This window comes from Mytilus galloprovincialis, chromosome 3 (genome assembly GCF_965363235.1).
Source record: "Mytilus galloprovincialis chromosome 3, xbMytGall1.hap1.1, whole genome shotgun sequence".
Lineage (NCBI taxonomy): Eukaryota > Metazoa > Mollusca > Bivalvia > Mytilida > Mytilidae > Mytilus > Mytilus galloprovincialis.
In genome coordinates this window covers 5,868,243-5,887,518 of record NC_134840.1, presented here as the reverse complement: position 1 = coordinate 5,887,518, position 19,276 = coordinate 5,868,243, and the positions used below count along the sequence as shown (strand labels likewise).

General features: G+C 30.7%; 1 protein-coding gene across 2 annotated transcripts in view; it reads right to left on the bottom strand.

Annotated features, from left to right (window-relative positions):
- Positions 1–250: 250 nt before the first annotated feature.
- Positions 251–19,276, bottom strand: part of LOC143067035 (tyrosine-protein kinase RYK-like) — a 57,950-nt gene continuing 38,924 nt past the window's right edge. Inside the window, exons 2-14 of one of the 2 annotated variants that reach the window (XM_076239972.1) lie at positions 16,922–17,055; positions 15,096–15,195; positions 14,024–14,158; positions 12,252–12,368; positions 11,412–11,568; positions 10,575–10,669; positions 9,703–9,825; positions 9,057–9,149; positions 8,509–8,711; positions 7,640–7,749; positions 7,034–7,193; positions 3,532–3,668; positions 251–547 (exon numbers count right to left, since the gene is read on the bottom strand). In XM_076239972.1, coding sequence (XP_076096087.1) covers positions 436–547; positions 3,532–3,668; positions 7,034–7,193; positions 7,640–7,749; positions 8,509–8,711; positions 9,057–9,149; positions 9,703–9,825; positions 10,575–10,669; positions 11,412–11,568; positions 12,252–12,368; positions 14,024–14,158; positions 15,096–15,195; positions 16,922–17,055 — 1,676 coding nt within the window. In that variant the 3' untranslated portion in view covers positions 251–435. Of the gene's footprint in view, positions 548–3,531; positions 3,669–7,033; positions 7,194–7,639; positions 7,750–8,508; positions 8,712–9,056; positions 9,150–9,702; positions 9,826–10,574; positions 10,670–11,405; positions 11,569–12,251; positions 12,369–14,023; positions 14,159–15,095; positions 15,196–16,921; positions 17,056–19,276 lie in introns of both variants that reach the window. The other variant, XM_076239971.1, reaches the window with a different exon arrangement.

The following is a 19,276-nucleotide window of genomic DNA, read 5'->3' as shown; positions in this document are numbered from 1 at the left end:
TATAGACTGGGTAACGTAACATCTAGCTAAACTACCTGTCTTACACATTTCCTGAGCATAAAACAAACCAACTTCTCTTGTAAAACACATTTTTACAAGTTATCAAAGACATGATGAACATATATTAGAGATTATGAGACAGGGTATTGTCTGATCGTTGTTGATTATTATTATAATTCTATTTCATAGTCTTTGGCATTGTGAGTAAAATACTCTTGTCAAATACCCTCAATCATTACTGATGTGTGGGATATAGTTAGTATAAATACAGGATTTCACAAATTGATAATATTTGTCACTCTTACTTTCCTCCTTCACATATACTTTTTCTTTCAATACGATTTTGCTGATCTGGAAGTCTGTTTGAACATTTCAGAATATTGTTTAGTGTCTCCGATCAGAATGATGTTACACAGCAACACACAGTTGTTTACATCAGACATATCTCCCGAGTGCAGTATAGAAGTCTTGTAAACAAATAAGTAACTGTGAAAACTTTGGTCTGTCATCAGGGTTAGTATTCCAACAATAAGATAGCACAGTGAATCTAAAACAAAAGATGTAAATTTCATTATCACTATTTCTCAAGAAATTTTACAATTGATCTTACTGACTGTAAATTTCCTTTCTCAGGACAGTAGAGTGATATGAAAAATAATCGAAAGAAACTAAGGTGCATGTGATGTTGTCATAGCAATAGACAGATTATCATTGGTCATTTCAATTCGATTGCTTATCTCACTTTCGCTGTACCGGCTCAAGCGAAAAAAATCAATCTTGTTCAGATGACCAACAATAATCTATAATTATCTTCCTTATTTGAAAATTTCTATTTCCTTGTTGCACTTATTCCAGTGTGGATAAGAATATATAAATTAATTCCAATATGAAAATACAAATGTATCAAAACCAATTTCAGTTTGTTGCAAAAGTGAATTACAAAACATGAATATGAAAATTTTATCTAAAAACCTAATTTATTTATTTTCATGGAGTTTAAATCTTATTTAATTTTAGGGCGAAATCTGTGTTGGTGAAGATTCATATTATCTTGTCCCTGATGGTGATCATCTTCAAAAATGAAATTAAGTTTAAGCAAATTTTTGTGATTTTCTCTTAATTGTAAAACTATCATTATAACTTTAAAACAACAAGATAGTTGATTGATACATTTTAGTTTTTATAACATACAGTGGCAAATATTACTAGCATATTCCGGACCGAAAAAAATTAGCATACCGGTAAATCAATAATATAGGGTTATTGCATGAATATTGGGGAATATTGTCCCAAGTAGAATTTTATATTGCACGAGCTTGCGAGTGCGATATATGTTCTACGAGGGACAATATTCCCCAATATTCATGCAATAACCCTTTTATTGTATAGCAATATAATATTTGAAAGTAAAAATCGGTTTAAACTAAGATTTTATCATTGATGATGTCATGAATTTTGAAGATTTATTGCACTTGTGCAATATTAGAATTTATTGCATGCTAACTTTTGGTTACTTTCTGTTTGAAATATTATATTGCTTTACAATAATATAAGTTCTGCAAAATGAATTCAATAGAAAGAAAGGATTAAATTTTGGAATTCTACTGAAAAAGTAGTATGTTGTTCAGGGAAAGAAACTTTCTAGCATCACATCATCTAAAAAAAAAGTAAAGATTCCACAGAACCCAGTGTCTCGCCTACTTTTGCTGTTAATGGCAGGCTCAACAAAAATGAGGAGAAAAAATCAATAAAAATATTCCTCTCAATACTATCTTTTGATTGTAAGAAGCTTCTGTCCAAGTTTGGTAAAAATCCAGGATAGTTTATAAATCTAATAAATGTTTTAAAATCTTTCACTGCAGATTGTATGTAACATTAACTTTATAGGTAAAATATGATAAACAGGTACAAAAATTTAACAAAATTTCCTTCTAGCTAGATACTAGCTTTGATCATAAACAAGCTTCAGTCCAAGTTTGGTACAAATCCAGGTAAGTGTAAAAAACTTTTTAAAAATTTTAAAAACTTTTAACCAGAGAGTGAATGTATTGTATCCTATAAGTAAAATACAGAAAAAAATGGATTTCCTTTTTTCAAAATTTACTTCTGGATACCATCTTATGATCATAAACAAGCTTCTGTCCAAGTTTGGTAAAAATACAGGATAGTTTAAGAAAGTTATCAAAATTTTAAAAACTTTAACCACAGAGTGATTGTAATGTTTCTGGGCAGAAAAACTAAGTCCATTCATAAATAATTACATTAGATGTATGTTTCATTATAATATGTTATTCTGATTGGCGAACTGCACATCACGTGATATTCCATAAGCAATTGCATTACACAATAAAACTTATCATTCATGATAACACAAGGTCCCACAATAAAATGCACAGGTGAATTAAATGAAAATTGATAAAAATCGTGTTTTCATGAGCCTAGCTAAAAAATTTAATTATAAGTATTGAATTTGCCCTTAAAGTTGGTCATCAGGTGCAAAAAGCGACAATTTTGACGATTTTTCGTCCTTTCTCTTGACCCCGAAGACCCAGGGATGCTGGTAAAGGTATCCAGCTGTAGCTTGCATGTAGAGTGGACACTAATAAACAAATTGACCCCAACAGTTGTTAGGTGGTAGTGAATCTGATTGTCGTTCAGCAGTCTACAGAAGGTCATTTGGACCAAAAATACGGAATTTCACGGATTTTTGACTTCAAATGGACCTGAAACCATACAGTTGTTTCTTATGTGTATTTCAATAATAATAACGATCAGTAGTTATATGGCCATGGGTTTGCAATATTTTTGCAAGTTTTATGCCTCTGAACTTCCTGTGTAAGACACAGATGTGAAGCCCACCCCTCCAGAAAACCGAGTTTCAGCCGATTTCAATTTTCCAAGTCCGTATTTGTGCTCAAAATGCTACTTATACATGAGAAACATGAATATGGATAGCCTTAGGTTAACGGAACATACATAACTTTTAAAATAAGTATCATGAAGTCGACTTCAAAAAGTATGAAATGCCATTGGAGCCAAATAACGGTGGTCTGGGTACACCCGTCATATGACGGTCACAGCATGGTAAGGGTTAAATAAAATACGGAAAAAATGGATTTTTTTTTTTAAACAAATTTACTTCTGGATACTATCTTATGATCATAACAAGCTTCTGTCTAAGTTTGGTACAAATCCAGGATAGTTTAAGAAAGTTATTAAAATTTCAAAAACTTTCACCACAGAGTGAATATTTGTGGAATGTAGGATCGCTATGTCTCGCTTTTTTAACTTAAGTCAAAGGCTCGACAAAAACCTTAGTAATTTAATTATATTTTTAACATTTTTCCCTAAGCATGGGTCTTACTATGGATTGAGAGACGTCAAGCTTTTAACATTTTTTTATACCAGCCAATTTTTGGATTCAGAGCAAGATGAGAGCATATTTCATGACTTGGTCACATTCTTTAAAATTCAGGCAATATTCAGGAGCATAAGGAAGCAAATTTGCTTATTTGTAAAACAAAAACTTACAGTTCATCAGGACAGTTCATAGGTTGGGCTATTCTGTATCCTTCCCGTAAATAACCAGCCATTTCAAATGGATCTATTTCTGCATAAGGTATCTGACCTAAAGTTAGCATTTCCCATACTGTAACAGCAAATGACCACTAGAAACATAAAATAAATGTATTATATATACAATACGGCTAGAACTAAGACCACTAAAAACATAAAATAAATACAATGTATCATAAAATAATAAACCAAAAGACAACAAAAAACATTACAGAAAATTATAAACCTAAAACTAGAAATATTTCAATTAAAATATTAAAAACCAATTGTTCAGAGAACCATTGATGGTCTTTCCACCACATACAACATATTTTGATGTGAAAATATTAAAAATTCAGTTGATATGTCAGTTCCTTTGACTTTATGATGTCTAAATATGAATTTGGAGCAAAGGTCAAAATCTAGAACGTCCAATTAACCTATGACCTTGACCTCAATTTCAAGGTCATAGACTAAGGATCTCAAACCTAAAGACACTAGTTCCTTAATATGTATGGTTCATGAGTAATATCACTTTACGCATAATTCTAAACATAAGAGGGGCGAAAACTCCCATTTATTGTCTATGCACCATTTCAACCAAAATTTATAAGTTACGACATGTCGCAACTAACAATTTAGTAAAAATAATTTGTCGATAAGTTATGTGGCTTTTGAAAATAAGTGAAAATAAGCCAAAATCAAAATTTATAATATGACCTTGACCTTTGACCTTGACCTTATTTTCATTTTTTTGGACCAAGGATCTCAAATCAAAAGACCCTAGGTCTCTATCACTTATGGTTTACCAGTTAGAAATGCATATTCTTATATCAAACATAAAAGGGGGATAACTCTCATATGGAATATATATACGGCTTCGGTCAAAATAAAACAGAACATCCTGAGGATATAACGAGCAATTTGGAAAAATAAGTTTGTCGGTTTCTTATACGGTTGCGAAGCCTTAGAGATAACAAGGAAAACAGTGTTCGGGGAGATAACTCTTATTTGGGAAAGTATTCGGTTAAGCAGAGTTGGTTTCAAAAGCGTATAAACTGTTCGATATCATATTCCAAAAATCTAAGCGACATCTTGCGAAACAAAAAAACAGCGAAGGAAAAAAGTTAGGCGGAAGAAAAAAAAAAAAAAAAAATAATAATAATAATTAAAAACCAATTGTTCAGAGAACAATTGAAGGTCTTTCCACCAGTAAATATCTATTTTGATATTAGAATATTAAAAATCAGTCTAAAATGTCAGTTCCTATGGCTTTATGATGTAAAGATATGAATTTTAAGCAAAGGTCATAATCTAGAACGTCAAATTTACCTATGACCTTGACCTCAATTTCAAGGTCACAAACTGAGGATCTCAAATCAAAAGACCCTAGGTCTCTAATATGTATGGTTAATAAGTTATATCACTTTACGCATAATTTTAGATATGATCGGGGCTAAAACACTCAGTCATTGTCTACGCACCCTTTCAACCAAAATTATTAAGTTACGACATGTCGCAACTAACAATTTAGTAAAAATAATTTGTCGATATCTTATAAGGTTAATGAAAATGAGTGAAAATAAGCCAAAATCAAAATTTAGAATATGACCTTGACCTTTGACCTTGAACTAATTTTCATTTTTTTGGACCAAGGATCTCAAATCAAAAGACCCTAGGTCTCTAATATGTATGGTTAATAAGTTATATCACTTTACGCATAATTTTAGATATGATAGGGGCTAAAACTCCCATTTATTGACTACGCACCCTTTCAACCAAAATTATTAAGTTACGACATGTCGCAACTAACAATTTAGTAAAAATAATTTGTCGATATCTTATAAGGTTAATGAAAATGAGTGAAAATAAGCCAAAATCAAAATTTAGAATATGACCTTGACCTTTGACCTTGACCTAATTTTCATTTTTTTGGACCAAGGATCTCAAATCAAAAGACCCTAGGTCTCTATCACTTATGGTTTTCCAGTTTAAAATACATTTCAAAATTTCAAATACAAAAGGGGAAATAACTCTCATATGGAATCTCGATACGGCTTCGGTCAAAATAAAACAGAACATCCTTAGGATATAACGAGCAATTTGGAAAAATAAATTTGTCGGTTTCTTATACGGTTGCGAAGCCTTAGCGATAACAAGAAAAACAGTGTTCAGGGAGATAACTCTTATATGGGAAAGTATTCGGTTAAGCAGAGTTGGTTTCAAAAGCGTATAAACTCTTCGATATCATATTCCAAATATCAAATCGACATCTTGCGAAACAAAAAAACAGCGAAGAAAAAAATTAGGCGGAAGAAAAAAAAAAAAAAAAATAATAATCAGAAGAAAACCAATAGGTCTTTCCACGGAAAAGTGGAAAGACCTAATAATCAGAAGAAATCCAATAGGTCTTTCCACGGAAAAGTGGAAAGACCTAATAACATGCCACAACAAAGAAATATGTATCTCAAAACTTAAATTCGACCAATGAAACAAGAAAATGAGGTGACCAATGAAACAAGAAAATGAGGTGACCAATGAAACATGAAAATGAGGTGACCAATGAAACATGAAAATGAGATGACCAATGAAACAAGAAAATGAGGTGACCAATGAAACAAGAAAATGAGGTGACCAATGAAACATGAAAATGAGGTGACCAATGAAACATGAAAATGAGGTGACCAATGAAACAAGAAAATGAGATGACCAATGAAACAAGAAAATGAGGTGACCAATGAAACAAGAAAATGAGGTGACCAATGAAACAAGAAAATGAGGTGACCAATGAAACAAGAAAATGAGGTGACCAATGAAACATGAAAATGAGGTGACCAATGAAACAAGAAAATAAATGAGGTGACCAATGAAACATGAAAATGAGGTGACCAATGAAAAAGAAAATGAGGTGACCAATGAAACAAGAAAATGAGGTGACCAATGAAACAAGAAAATGAGGTGACCAATGAAACAAGAAAATGAGGTGACCAATGTTACATGAAAATGAGGTTATGGTCAGTAGAGCTTGATTTGAAGGAGGCTAAACTATCAATGATTCTTGTACCAAATTAAATTAATATATAAAATGTTTAGCAAGTCTTGCTTGTTAAATTTTAAAATTCAACTGTCTTGATGAAGAAATGATGTATCACACTTGATGCAGAGGTTAAATCTATATTTGTTTTATTTTCATGTACAGTGAAACTTGTCAGATAAAAAAGTGTTCAGGTTACAGAAGTTAAATCACAAACATATATTTATTTAATATTATTGAATTTGATTTTTTAAGCCTAGATAGAACAAGACTTGTATTCTTTCTCATCACCACAAATACATATGAATGGATCATACCACATCACTAGGAAATGAAAAAATATACATTGTATTTCTCTAATATAATAGAATTTGTTTTTTTGAAGCCTATAACAATCATTGTATATCGTTCTCACCACTACCAATATATTTAAATAGAACATACCACATCACTGGGAAATGAGAATCTCCTTTCAACAATAGCTTCTACTGCTAACCACTTAACAGGTCTGTTTTCATTGTCTCCCAGACAGTTATATTCTGAGGGGAACAAATCTCTTGCTAAAGCATTGTCTGTTATCTTTATAACACAATCACCATCAATCCTATAAATATACAATATTTGTTAATAATGGAGAATATTTGAAGATAGTATGTTGAATAAAAGATCAAAAGATGGAGTAAGAGTACAACAGGGGAGATAAATCTACATTAATTGGAATCAAATATTTCTTAATATTATATTTACATATCCCCTGTACATTGATTTACCTCTCAGTCAAATTTTAACATTTTACATTTCTCAAACTGCTATGAAAGTACCATGATATTTCTTTTTTTTTTGTGTTTATTTTTAGATATACCTCAAATATGGATATCAAGAGAATTCCAACATATTTATAATTCCAGTGAACAGATAAACAATGTCATTAATCTTCCATAACTCAAAATAGATGTTTTTATGGGCAAAAGTGTCAACTAATTATATTGTATTTCAAAAGTCAGAAAAACTGAAGATATAACTATTTGTAATTTTGATTACGTAACTTACACACAATTTCTAGCTGCTATATCTTTATGAATGATTCTTTTTCTGTGAAGGAACTGAATGCCTTTAATTATCTGTAATGCCATGAACACTATTTGCTGCGTTGACATAGGCTACAATATAAGATAAATAACAGTTTCATTACAAACTTATTCAACATAACATTTGAGTCTTAGTTTTTTCTGCCTAAAGGGACATTATAATCTACACTGTTTGGCCTTTGAAATTGCAAAACTACTAAAATACTTCACAAAGCATGTCTATTTTATGATAAACCTGTATCACTTAAAAAGGAATGATTTCAATTGTGATGTTTGTGTGTCATTAAATATTTTTATACCATAAATTTTCACTAAAATTAGCAAAAGCATTATCCAACAAGATATTCGACTGACATCAACATCTTTGAGGGAGATAAGTGGCTAAACCTCTTTTTTTTTGCAAGATTTTGTTCAACATTTTAATAGAATGTCTTGTATAAAATTTTCCTTTCCAGCAAGATGTTTAAATGCCTAGAGCAATTATTGAAGATAATAATAGAGCAATATCTTAACAAATGTACTGATACTTGCTGGACTTTTGTCCTCTGATTTCACAAGCTAAATTTATAACAGATTTAGATTTTCAAATGTAAGAGGAAAAACAGCAATTCTTAAAACTAAATGAAATATTTTGGTTATAGTAATAAATTTTGAATGGGAAGCATTTATTTACATCAATACTCTCAGAAACATAATGTTAACATAACAAACAAGGGAGCATACTGTCAGTTGAGGTCACTGGTATATCATACATTTAAATGCAGTTAATAAAATATTCACGAGGACAGCAGCAAAATGTTGACTTAAAAAAACTTAATTATTTTTACTTACACAATGTGAACCAGTATCTGAGACTCTGCACTGAAGTAAGAACTTTTTGAGGTTGCCCACCGTGGTATTTGGATAAATGATGTAAGGTAGAAGTCCATCTCCAATACATGAACCTATTACTGGGTAAATATTGGTGTTTACTTGGCTCTTCATCATACAGCTCTCAGATAAAAATAATTGTACTTGGTCTTCCCGAGCTTGATCTGAAATTGATAAATATTCTAACTTTCTATGATCACAATAAATGGGGAAAAGTGCTTGAAAAATACTAAAACAAAATTTTTAATGTGATAACATGTTAAATTCTTTTTACCATTCCATGTCATGGTTACACTATTTGGTGTCTAAGATACAGAATTTCAACATTAAATTCAATCTGATAACGATCACTTTAAAACAAGTCTCTTACTGTCTAATAAATAAACTTTAAACTTTTAAAAAGAATGGTGTATTTTAAACTTCTTCTAATGAATATTTTTCATCCAAACAAAGATTACTTTTAGCCATTTTTATTTCTGGTTTGGATTGTTTTATATTAATGTTCCTACCAGTGACAGTTTTTACAATAATTTCTTGATCTACAGGGAACTGGTTCTGGTCATCACTTAATAATATTCCTTCGTATATCCTTCCAAATGTTCCTGAAATTAAATCAATATTTATAAATCTATTAAGCTCATTTTCAACATTTTATTGGCAGTTATTTTTCAATTTTTATTTTCAGCAGGTGAGATTCATTTCTTTCTTTCTTTAAAAGTGTTAAATATATCTTTCCATTAACTTTTTTTAACTAAATATGCATTAATTATTTTTGCAAAACAAAGACCAGTTTATATGTCCCAATAAGTGGCAATCAGGATTTTGCTTTAAGGCATGAGCTCTTCCTTTCATCTCTGAAGATCTTTCTGTCAAAATGAAGAACAATAATAAAAGCATTGTTACTTTAAATATGTTACTTTATTTTGTGACATTGTCTCATCAACCCAATATCCATTCTTTTTCATTCTACAGTTCCTACATATTATTAAACTTTATCTACTAAATAAAAAGATATAGTAATTTCCATTAGCTTGATGTGTTTGAGTTTTTTGATTTTGCCATTTGGTAAGGGAATTTCCATTTTTAATTTTCCTTTGGCATCTTTGTTATTTTACTTTTTCCATTGACATTATTTGTCTTTCCTAAAAGTTTTACCTTCCAATAAAACTTCTTTTAATGAGATTCTTTCTCTGCCAATAGCAATTTCATTTAAAACTTCAGCCGGCTCAGGGGGACATAACTCTGGTATTGGTGAGGGTCCACAGGAAAAATTTCTTACTGAAATACATATAAATTCATAATTGTAAAATATATTGAATTCATGGTTTAATAATAAAAAAATATTCTACAATTGAATCATGCATGATCTTATGATTTCTTGAAAGAAATGTGTCTTAGGAAACACAATCTATTACAAAATTGAACTTCTAAGTTTTATCCCTGTTTTTCAATTACGAATTTGGTAACTTTTTTGGTTAGGGTTTATGGTAAAAATGAAAATTGAAAAAAAAAATTATTTTCACAGAATGTTTGGTTTCCATTAATGTTGAGTCAAAAGTTTGGTTCATTTCAATAACTATTGAAAAAGTTTTATGTATAGACATTAAAGGAGTTTCTGTTTGTTTGTTTTGCTTGTTGTTTAGTATAGAAAATGGTATTTGATAATGTTGAAAATAGATGTAGACTTACTCCAAGGCTAACCTAAGTAATCAGATGTAAACAATTTTTACAGTTCAGAGACAAAATTCAAGGGACATAACTATGAGATGGTAACTGTTGCAACAGTCAAAATTAGACCTTGGCCTGCATTTATCAGTATTTAGAAGTTTAAAGTTTTACAAAGTTTTAAAGTATTTTTAAAAACCTAACCCAATTTTTCTGTTTGTGCTTCTCTTGCCCTTTTTTGAAAGTTGGGTGACAGTCTTTAAATCAAAACTAGGTTTTTATTATACCATTGAGCATTGTGTTCAATTTAATAAAGGTTTGCAGATGGACAATGTAGTGACAATCACTTGTTAATGACTCACTTGAACCTTTAATGCTATTGTCCATAGGAGTTTCTGGTCTGATAAATGACTGGCTCTGTTGCTTGGTTAATGCTTGAGAACTGCTGTTGGTATCACTAAAAAATATTATTTAACAATTAAGGTGACAATAATATATATTATAATGAGTTTAACAATAAGAGCAGTTACTTCATTACTACTATGGAATAGAATTGACTTAAATAAGAATGGAAAGTAGAAAATATATAACCATTCAATTTTTAACTTGAAAAATCCTTGCCCTGTAAAGAATGAATATGAAGAAACAGTCTGATTGTATTGTTTAACAAGCATTTTGAGAGTTTAGTTATTACACCATCAGCTAATGGCCACAGTATATCAAATATAAACATTTATTACTATATTTTGTAAGTGTGAGGGACATTAAAGGATAAAACACTCTCTTCTTTTAAAAAGTTTAGTCATGTGTAAACAGAGTCAATAAACACACAAACTTATAAGAAAATCAAAAGGGTTGTTAGTCTTAAGCTTGTAGGTAAACAGTACAGTTTACACTGCAAAAACATATGTAATCCTTATGATTCTTAACCCAAAAGACAGATATTGTTTTTCTTTCAATTATTACTTTCTTAGAACCCTAGGACTCCATTCATGGTACATGTATAGCTTATTTTAAAAAAGAAAATTTCATAAGAAAGTAATGCACCCCCTTTTTTGAAAGGACTAAAGGAATACCTTATACAAGGTTTTAAAGGTACAAAGACTTGAGCAGACAAACTAATACTTTATGCACCTCTCCTTTTTGAAAGGTTTTACAAAGTATTAACGTTACAAAGGCTTGATAAGACATACTAATACTTTATTCTTTCGTTATATCCCCTGGATGAGTTCTTCTGTGTATTGAGGTAATAAACTGCTACAGCTAATGCAATGAGGAGGATTACACCACAAGCACATCCAACAGCTATATAGAACACATGGGTTGACATGGCGGTTTCTTTGGACGGTGGCTGATCTGTAAAAACATATAAATCCCATTTATTATACACAACATTTTATGTACTGTTGATTCATAAGTGGGTACTAATTTTCATGGAAAGAGAAAAACTGACACTTTTGTGGATATCTAATTACGTGCTTTTGCCATAGTCTGCATTGAAGCCAATGGAAAATTTACAATTTCGTTGAACATTTAATTTCCTAGTTCACCTGTACCCACGAATTATAATGAATCCACAGTACCAGCTGAATTAAAAGAACAGATGTCAATTTTCTAAAACCTTTTTTATATAACGTACCTATATATTCATAAATAATAATAAGATAATACAAGTTTGTTTTTAACATAATGTTTTTCAGTATCAATACTATCAATCCAGAATTTTCCTTGCTAACAATTTGAATTCATGTGAGATACATTTAATAAGGCCCTGCTACAATAAGAAGAAATACATAAACATAAGAAACTACATATATCATAAAAATTACATATGTTTCAGTTTATACGTCTTGCTTACTGGACTTTTTAGTTTCGTAATATTTCATACTGACAGTACTTGTAATGTTTGTTTCAGTAAGAACTGTTTCTTAGCCTGAACATTATATTTTACCTCAAGAATTAGAATATATTGTAAACATTATGTAAAAGTTTGATTGGGTAGGTACATATTTCTCTCTAGTCTGTATATTTTACTTTACCTAGAGTATTAGACATGCCCTTGTGGACTGCATGTGAAATGTTTGGTGGGGTAGGGAAAACTTTTGGAGTATCAACTTGTACACTGCCTTCATCTAGGAACGACTGTTGAACTTTGTCTGAAAATAATTTTTAGAATATTATTATGATTATTAAAATTATCATATATTTTAACCAGGTGCTCCGCAGGCCGCAGCTTTATACGACCACAGAGGTTGAACCCTGAACAGTTCGGGCAAGTATGGACACAACATTCAACCTTGATACAGCTCGGAATTTGGGTTTTGATCAAATTTTTGACATAATATTAGTTTTTGACACAAAACAAATGTCAAGATCTTACAAATCTATTGTGCAATATTGTGCAATTAAAGATTTCTTCTTCAAACTTTTAAAAGATTTGGAATTTGAGAAATTTTGAAAAATAATTGAAAACTACTTCCACCCCCCTTTTTTTTGCAATTAGTCCAAAACCTGACATTTTTTTATACATAATTTACAAGTAGTGTTATCTGAAGATGCCCAACGTTGTATGTAAATGATTTTGAATTACCTCCCTTACACTGCTTTTAAATTGTTTAAATTCTCCATTGACCAGAAAAACCTAGTTTTTCTCCTTTTTTGGCCCTTTTGCCCCTTATTCCAAAATATTTTGAGCAATAACCCCCCAAAGTCAATACTAACCATCCCTTCATGGTATGGAAACTTGTGGTATAATTTCAGAGAGATTCATACACTTTAACACAAGTTATTGTTTGAAAACTACAAAAATGCTTATTTTGGGCCCCATTTTTTGGCCCCTTATTCCTAACATTTTGGGACCATAGCCCCCATAATCAATCCCAACTTTTCTTTAGTGGTATTGAATCTTCTGGTAAAAATTTATAGAGATCCATTCACTAAAACAAAAGTTATTGTCTGGAATTATTGACAACATGATACCATTATATGACGCAAAGAATTTTTTAATTAATTAATTCTTGCCATACAAAAAAGGTCAGGAAAACTATTTAAGCTACCTTATTCTGGATTTCAAATCATTACTTTAAAAAAAACTAATAAACAGATAAATCCTCTTAAAATGTGTATAAATTATTATGATTCATTTCCTCTGCACTGCCTGCACACTTCAGTATTTATTATTTCTACATCATTAATTAAATCGTGTAAACCAAAGTTGACCAAAACAACTTAAAAGCTGTCAATAATAGAATACACCTAATGCTTTTCCCACAGATTTATAATTAAGATAACCTGTAAAAAAAAAAGAAGATAGTTAACGATTTCACCACTGCCATTTAATTAAGATACCCGTCTTATCCCATACCGATGTAATCAGTGATGTCAACATTAGACGCTCGGTTTCCAAACTTAAATCTGACATCAGGCTTTGACAGCTGATGGACAAAACATGTCGTTAATTTATCTAACATTCAAGTTAAGAATACATGCAGTTTAAAAGATGCATGTAAAAATAAATAAAATGCAACTTTTATATCATAGTTGTTGAAGATTTCTATCTTTTTGATAGGCATAATATAGTATTGTTTCTCAAATTATTTTGCTTTTTCAGTTTTGTCATATTGATTGGAGTAAATCAATAAAATATAAACCTTTTTTTGTATAAAATTCCTAACAACAATAATTGATGAATTGGTTCTAAAATTCTATTCAGGTCCTGATGAATAATATAGAGCAGAATTGAGTCTATAATGCTACATGATTTCTTTTTATTTGTACAGTATTGAGTATTCATTTTTAAATAATATTTTACCTTTTAAACACATTTTTCTTCTGACTAAATTTAAGACAGTAAGATTTGATGCTGAGAAGATGCTGATATTCAGCTGCATGTTGACTATAACCTCTCCACTAATCTTTCCTGTACATGGAAATTCTACCTTGAAAACTGGAAATAACAGAAGAAATAATTTATAGTAAGTTTTGCACTCAATCGGTAGTATTGCATAGAATATAAAATTCCAAATAAGCAACAGGGATTTATAAAATAGTATCAAAGAGTATAAAAAGCTATGTTAGAAAAAAAGAAAAAAAAAGTGACCATAGGACAACATGCCCCTCTCACTCAATATCATTTCTATATTCAGTGAACTATGAAATCTGGGTGAAAATCATAATATTGCATATATATTACAGTTCACTCATGAAAGAAATTGTTCTTCTTTGACGTAGGCATAAACAAGGAAACACAAACATACTTTATTCTAATTTATGTTTAGTTATGTTTTTATTTTTTTCCCCTGAATTTTCATAGATATCTAACAGTTATAAACAATAAACTGGTTAATTAGTGCAGTTTTAACCTACATATATGACATAAGAACTGTCTCTAAGTTTGAAGTGTATAATAACGTATAATTGCCACAATCATAGACATGCTTCAACAGCAATTAATACCAAGTATTTACACAAATGAGGAAAGTTTGTTTATTACATTCCTCAGCTTTGTCAACATTTTTGTACAAGCCAAATCTTGTCAAGGTTAAGAATCCTGTAAAAAAATTATATTTTTTAAGCTTTCCACTATGTTTTAATAAACAAAATCTCCATAACTGAAAGAAAAGAAAGTATTCAAATAAAAACAAACAATGGGTAGTAGTCTATAAATGTAACTGACACAGCAGAACAAATTCAAAACATATCTAGACAATTATAATATAATTTGTCATACAATGCATATAAATTAGATATTTGGGATATAGTTTTCAACAAGAAAACGACCCAACAACACCAATAACTAAGTCATCAAGAGGTCAACACACAGTAACACCCCTACTAGACATAAATTTGTTTTAGCTATCAAACTGCTTCCATACATGACTTACCAGATAATGTGTTAGGTACATAGCCATCACTTGTGATGTTAGCTCTTGGCTGGGACATGGCTCTTGAATTAGACACATTAAATCTCAAGCTAAACAGCATCTAAAAAACATACAACAAATATATATAATAAATATAATTTAGATTATTAAGGCATTCTCCAATTGGAAAATGCTTAATTAGTTATCAAAGGTACCAGGATTATAATTTAGTTGACGTGCGTTTCGTCTACATAAGACTCATCAGTGACGCTCATATCAAAATATTTATAAAACCAAACAAGTACAAAGTTGAAGAGCATTGAGGATTAAAATTCCAAAAAGTTGTGCCAAAAACTGCTAAGGTAATCTTAGGCCTGGGATAAGAAAATCCTTAGTTTTTCGAAAAATTCAAAGTTTTGTAAACAGAAAATTTATAAAAATGAACACATTATTGATATTCATGTCAACACTGAAGTGTTGACTACTGAGCTGGTGATACCCTCAGGGACAAAACTTCAACCAGCAGTAGCATCGACCCAGTGATGTAAATAGTTATCAAAGGTACCAGGATTATAATTTACTTGACGCGCGTTTCGTCTACATAACACTCATCAGTGATGCTCATATCAAAATATTTATAAAGCCAAACAAGTACAAGGTTGAAGAGCATTGAGAATCCAAAATTCAAAAAAGTAGTGCCAAATATGGCTAAGGTAATCTATGCCTGGGATAAGAAAATCTTTAGTTTTTTGAAAAAATTCAAAGTTTTGTAAAACAGAAAATTTATAAAAATGACCACATTATTGATATTCATGTCAACACCTAAGTGTTGACTACTGGGCTGGTGATACCCTTGGGGACGATACGTCCACCAGCAGTGACATAGACCAAACTTGTCTATTAATTTAAGGTATTTGCAATCATGAGATCGCCATAAATGCAAAACCCCTTTTAAGAACATATAAACAGTAAGACAGGGATTTTCCAACTCCAGCCTTTTTTATGATATGGTGAAAAGAGCTAAGAATCTAAAACTACTTATTTCTATTACTTACAAAGATTCAGCTATATAACTTATATCATAAGATAGGCATAGCATGAAGCTAAAACCATAATAAAAATTTTGCAATTGTCTAATTAACAAAACTTGGTATACACAAACTTGGTCAAACTTGCTAAAAGGTTAAATTTCAAAATAATCAAACTGTTTGTTACAAAATTATATGCACATAGCACCTCATTATATCAAAGTTAAGCTGGCTGACATAAGAGAAATATACTTTCATGAGATTTCTATTGCAAATGGGCATTATTAGGTCAAGTGAATGTCAACCTCATCAAAACTCTCTGTGATCTGAAAACATTCATTATAGAATCCAATGTGCCATGTAATTTGGATTTTTTTTGGTAGCATTTGCTCAAACTACTTCTTCAATAAAGGAAACAGTAGTATACCACTGTTCAAAATTCATTATTCAATAGAGAAAAAACAAATCCAGGTTACAAACTAAAATTGATAAAAACGTATCAAATATAAGAGAACTACGACACAACAGAGACACAACACCGAAATGTAACACACACAGAAACGTACTATAATGTAACAATGGCCATTTTTCTGACTTGGTACAGGGTATTTTATGAAAAAATGGTGGGTTGAACATGTTTTTACATCTAAATATATAAATCAAACGTTTCTATATTTAGATGTAAAAACATCCTCATAACACTAACAAAAGCAATTAAATTTTGTGCCAAATTTTTAAAATCATTTACGATTATTCTGAGCAAATCCTTAACCAAGTTCAATAAAAGATGCATTTATTTGCAAACTTTAAAATACTCACGGCTGGAGTCTGACGTAAGCTCTGCCATGTGAAGTAAATTTCTTTAACATCGTAGTTGATTGGCATTTCAAATGACAGCGCATAATTATTGATAATTCCATTTCTCACGTAATAAAGTTCCGAGGATTTAATACCTGAAATAAAAAAACAAAACATATTTAGAAATATGGAATTTAGCAATCAATATATAGATAAAACCAGATGCTCCGCAGGGCGCAGCTTTATACGACCGCAGAGGTTGAACCCTGAACGGTTGGGGCAAGTATGGACACAACATTCAAGCTGGATTCAGCTCTAAATTTGGATTGTGATTAAATAGTTGACACAGCATAGGTTTCTGACACATAATGAATGTGGTCTAATGAACTTAAAATTTTTTTTGCCTTTGAGCAATTCACTATGCTGTTGAATATTAATCCTCTCAAAAAAATGTTTGAAGAAATTTTCTTTTTATTTATGAAATCTGAAATGAAAAAAATTTTTTTTTTCACATCCCCCTTTCCCTTATTCCAAAACTGATCTCAATTCAAATTTCTAATGGAGTTTGCAACAATAACTACTCATTTAAATACATAGACAATAGACAATAGACAACATTTTATTCGCACAAACACATTTACATTAAATGGTTATGGCATACAAAATTAAGACAATAAACTGACAATAGTTAAATTGATTATAATTATATTAGAGTGACAGTGGTATTCACAGCGAAGAAGAAAAATTAAAATGTAAAAAAAGTGCTTGTTATCACTGAATGGTAAAGATTGTTTTAATTTATCAGTTGGTAGTAAAAGTGAATATACATTGTATATTGTATAAAGCAATGATTTAAGTTGATTCAACTACTATTCTGGACAAAGAAAGATAACTCCAATTGAAAATATGAAAATTTCTTTCCATTGCACAATATTGTGCAATTAGATATTTCTTGCTATTGCGCAATACTGTGCAATTGAAAATATTTGCTATTGCACAATACTGTGCAATTGAAGATTTCTTGCTATTGTGCAATACTGTGCAATTGAAAATTTCTTGCTATTGCACAATACTGTGCAATTGAAGATTTCTTGCTATTGCTGAATACTGTCCAATTGAAAATTTCTTGCTATTGCACAATACTTAATATAATAATTTTGGATCCTGATTTGGACCAACTTGAAAACTAGGCCCATAATCAAAAATCTAAGTACATAAAATTGAGAATGGAAATGGGGAATGTGCCAAAGAGACAACAACCCGACCATAGAAAAAAACAACAGCAGAAGGTCACCAACAGATCTTCAATGTAGCGAGAAATTCCCGCACCCGGAGGCGTCCTTCAGCTGGCCCCTAAACAAATATATACTAGTTCATTGATAATGAACGCCATACTAATTTCCAAATTGTACACAAGAAACTAAAATTAAAATAATACAAGACTAACAAAGGCCAGAGGCTCCTGACTTGGCACAGGCGCAAAAATGCGGCGGGGTTAAACATGTTTGTGAGATCTCAACCCTCCCCCTATACCTCTAGCCAATGTAGAAAAGTAAACACATAACAATACGCACATTAAAATTCAGTCCAAGAGAAGTCCGAGTCTGATGTCAGAAGATGTAACCAAAGAAAATAAACAAAATGACAATAATACATAAATAACAACAGACTACTAGCAGTTAACTGACATGCCAACTCCAGACTTCAATTAAACTGACTGAAAGATTATGATTTCATCATATGAACATCAGGCACAATCCTTCCCGTTAGGGGTTTAGTATCATACCATCATAACATATATGAGAAGAACATAACCCATGTCATGCCAACAACTGGTTTTTGAATAAATGTGTTTAGTTCCGATGCAAAGACCCTATAAGTGAATCAATATTAACGCCAAAATATGCAATCTTTAATGACCTGACAACAGTATCGTAACTATATCCCTTCTTAATAAGTCTATTCAAAGGTTTTGTTAGTTTTTGAGGTGAATACTGACACCTTTGTGCTTTATAAAGAATATTTCCATAAAAAATTGGATGTGAAATACCTGAACGTATAAGAAGTCTGCATGTTGAGCTATATTTACGAATGATGTCCTTATACCGATGATAAAATTTAGTAAATGTTTTGACTAGTTTGTGATATCGAAAACCCTGGTGTAATAATTTTTCAGTAATACATAAATTTCTCTCGTTAAAATCTAAAACATTGTTACATACACGAGCGAATCGTACAAGTTGAGATATATAAACACCGTAAGATGGTGACAAGGGAATGTCACCATCTAAAAATGGATAATTAACGATAGGAAATGAAAAATCATCTCTTTTATCATAAATTTTAGTATTCAGCTTTCTGTTAGTGATATAGATA